The sequence below is a fragment of the Chiloscyllium plagiosum genome, unplaced genomic scaffold, assembly GCF_004010195.1.
Source record: "Chiloscyllium plagiosum isolate BGI_BamShark_2017 unplaced genomic scaffold, ASM401019v2 scaf_735, whole genome shotgun sequence".
In the NCBI taxonomy this organism is placed as follows: domain Eukaryota; kingdom Metazoa; phylum Chordata; class Chondrichthyes; order Orectolobiformes; family Hemiscylliidae; genus Chiloscyllium; species Chiloscyllium plagiosum.
The window spans coordinates 27,939-29,815 of record NW_025213836.1 but is presented as its reverse complement, the minus strand read 5'-3'; the positions used below and the strand labels follow the sequence as shown (position 1 = coordinate 29,815).

Below are 1,877 nucleotides of genomic sequence, written 5' to 3'. Positions count from 1 at the left end.
ATTGGCCATGCTAAATTACTCATAGTGTTCAGGGGATGTGCAGGTTAGGGTGGGTTGGCCATGCTAAATTACCCATAGTGCTCAGGGATGTGCAGGTTAGGGTGGATTGGCCGTGCTAAATTGCCCATTGTGTTAGGTGCATTAGTCAGAGGGAAATGGGTCTGGGTGGGTTACTCTTCAGAGGGTCAGTGTGGACTGGTTGGGCGGAAGGGCCTGTTTCCACGCTGTACGGAATCTAATCTAATCTAAACACCGTGATGAAGCATTGAGGGATGTTTCTATGTATGTGGATGGAGCTACAGTATGGAACTTCGGAGTGTCTCTGCTCCTTATAACATGAAATCTTTGTTCTCTCTCTCCCTCTGTGTGTGTGTGTGAGACAGAGTTTATGCAGCACGGCTTCCGTGGAGACTGTACTGAACAGAGATACAGAGGATGTGAAAAAGGTCATCTTTCAGGAGAGGGACAATGATCACAAGGTATTGGCTTCAGAGACACCCTACGGGGCAACCAAACACCCAATGCAATCGCTTGCGTTCAAAGGCAAACTTTCCCGGGATTAGCTTGAGCCATGAGACACTACCTCACCCTCCCTGAGGTCGAGAATTCCAAAGACTCTCAAGCCTCTAAGCGGGGAAGAAATAAATTCCTTCCCTGTTTGAAATCGCAGGCCTTTTTCCCTTCTTAAACTCTCGTTCTAGGTCCTCTCTTCCACCCCCCCACCCCTGCCGAGGGGAACAAACCAGGTTTGACCGTGTGCTCACATCATCTAACGATCTACAGGCCTGCTGAATCGCTTGAAGCCAGCAGGATGATTGGAAATTGACCCCCAATGCATGCCTACCCACCTCGCCCTGATGACTATCCAGTCGAGGATTGTGGTCGGTGTGGGGGGAAGGCGGGGTCTGAAGCGACAGTGGGGGGGGGGGGTTGCTCTTTTTTTTGCCACGCAACAGGCGCTACGTGAAGGCACACTGTGCGCGAGCAGAGAATGATCCGGCTTCCCTCTTGGCTACGCAGGTCCTGCTGCGGATAGAGTCGAAAACCTTTGATTATTTCGACCAGGACGTCTTCCGCCACAACAACGGGAAAGCGGTAAGTCAGCTCCTGACCTCGCCGCGGCTTCCTCGCACCGTCCTTTCCCTGGGCCCCCGCCAGTAACCGAACACCTCTCTTCCAGCTCCTGCAGTTCGACAAGGAGCTGGCCACCTTCTTCAATCAGATCTGCGAACTGGACATCGAGTTCCCTCCCAGGTAAGTGAATGGAGAGTGACGCTCCCAGAGCTGACTGAGGAACAGCCTGGCGGAGGCAGGTGAGCCCATCGCAGTTGCTCCTCTCCCCAACCGATCAGGACACCCATGCAAGAATACAAATCTGGCCTACGTCTCTATGACATTTTCTCTTCCCCTCCAGACTCAACTGTGATAACCGCTGTTAACCCAGTCAGTGTTCAGATATAAACAGTGACTCCAATCCACCCCCCCCACAACTCCCTATAATTCCTGCAGCTCCCTCTCAAATTGGCTGCTCTGTCTGCCCCCTAGCTGGTGGAGTGTGGAACTGCAGCCCACTCTGACCTGCACAACCTTGGACTCCTGGCGTTCTGGGGCAGCAGCGCTGACCACTGCGCCACCATAGCGCCAACCTTTACTCAATTCCCGCGCAGTGAGTCAGCTGACTGCTTTCTCTTGTTAGCCCTCTCGGACCTCACTACACCCCCCACAGTTCCCAAACCCCTGCTGTCCCTCCACAACAAAAAAATAGTCCCACAAGCAACTCTCTCTCAGAAACGTCCCACCTCTCTCTCTTTCTCTCTCTCTCTTTCTCTCTTTATCTCTCTCTCATTCTCATTCCCTCTCTTTCTCTTTCTCTCTCT

The 1,877-nt window shown here is 52.6% G+C and overlaps 1 protein-coding gene across 1 annotated transcript in view; it reads left to right on the top strand.

Moving 5' to 3' along the window:
• Positions 1–1,877, top strand: part of LOC122547728 (inositol polyphosphate-5-phosphatase A-like) — an 8,889-nt gene that overhangs the window by 6,166 nt on the left and 846 nt on the right. The window contains exons 6-8 of the mRNA XM_043686315.1: positions 384–479; positions 1,021–1,095; positions 1,181–1,254. Coding sequence (XP_043542250.1) covers positions 384–479; positions 1,021–1,095; positions 1,181–1,254 — 245 coding nt within the window. The remainder of the gene's footprint in view (positions 1–383; positions 480–1,020; positions 1,096–1,180; positions 1,255–1,877) is intronic.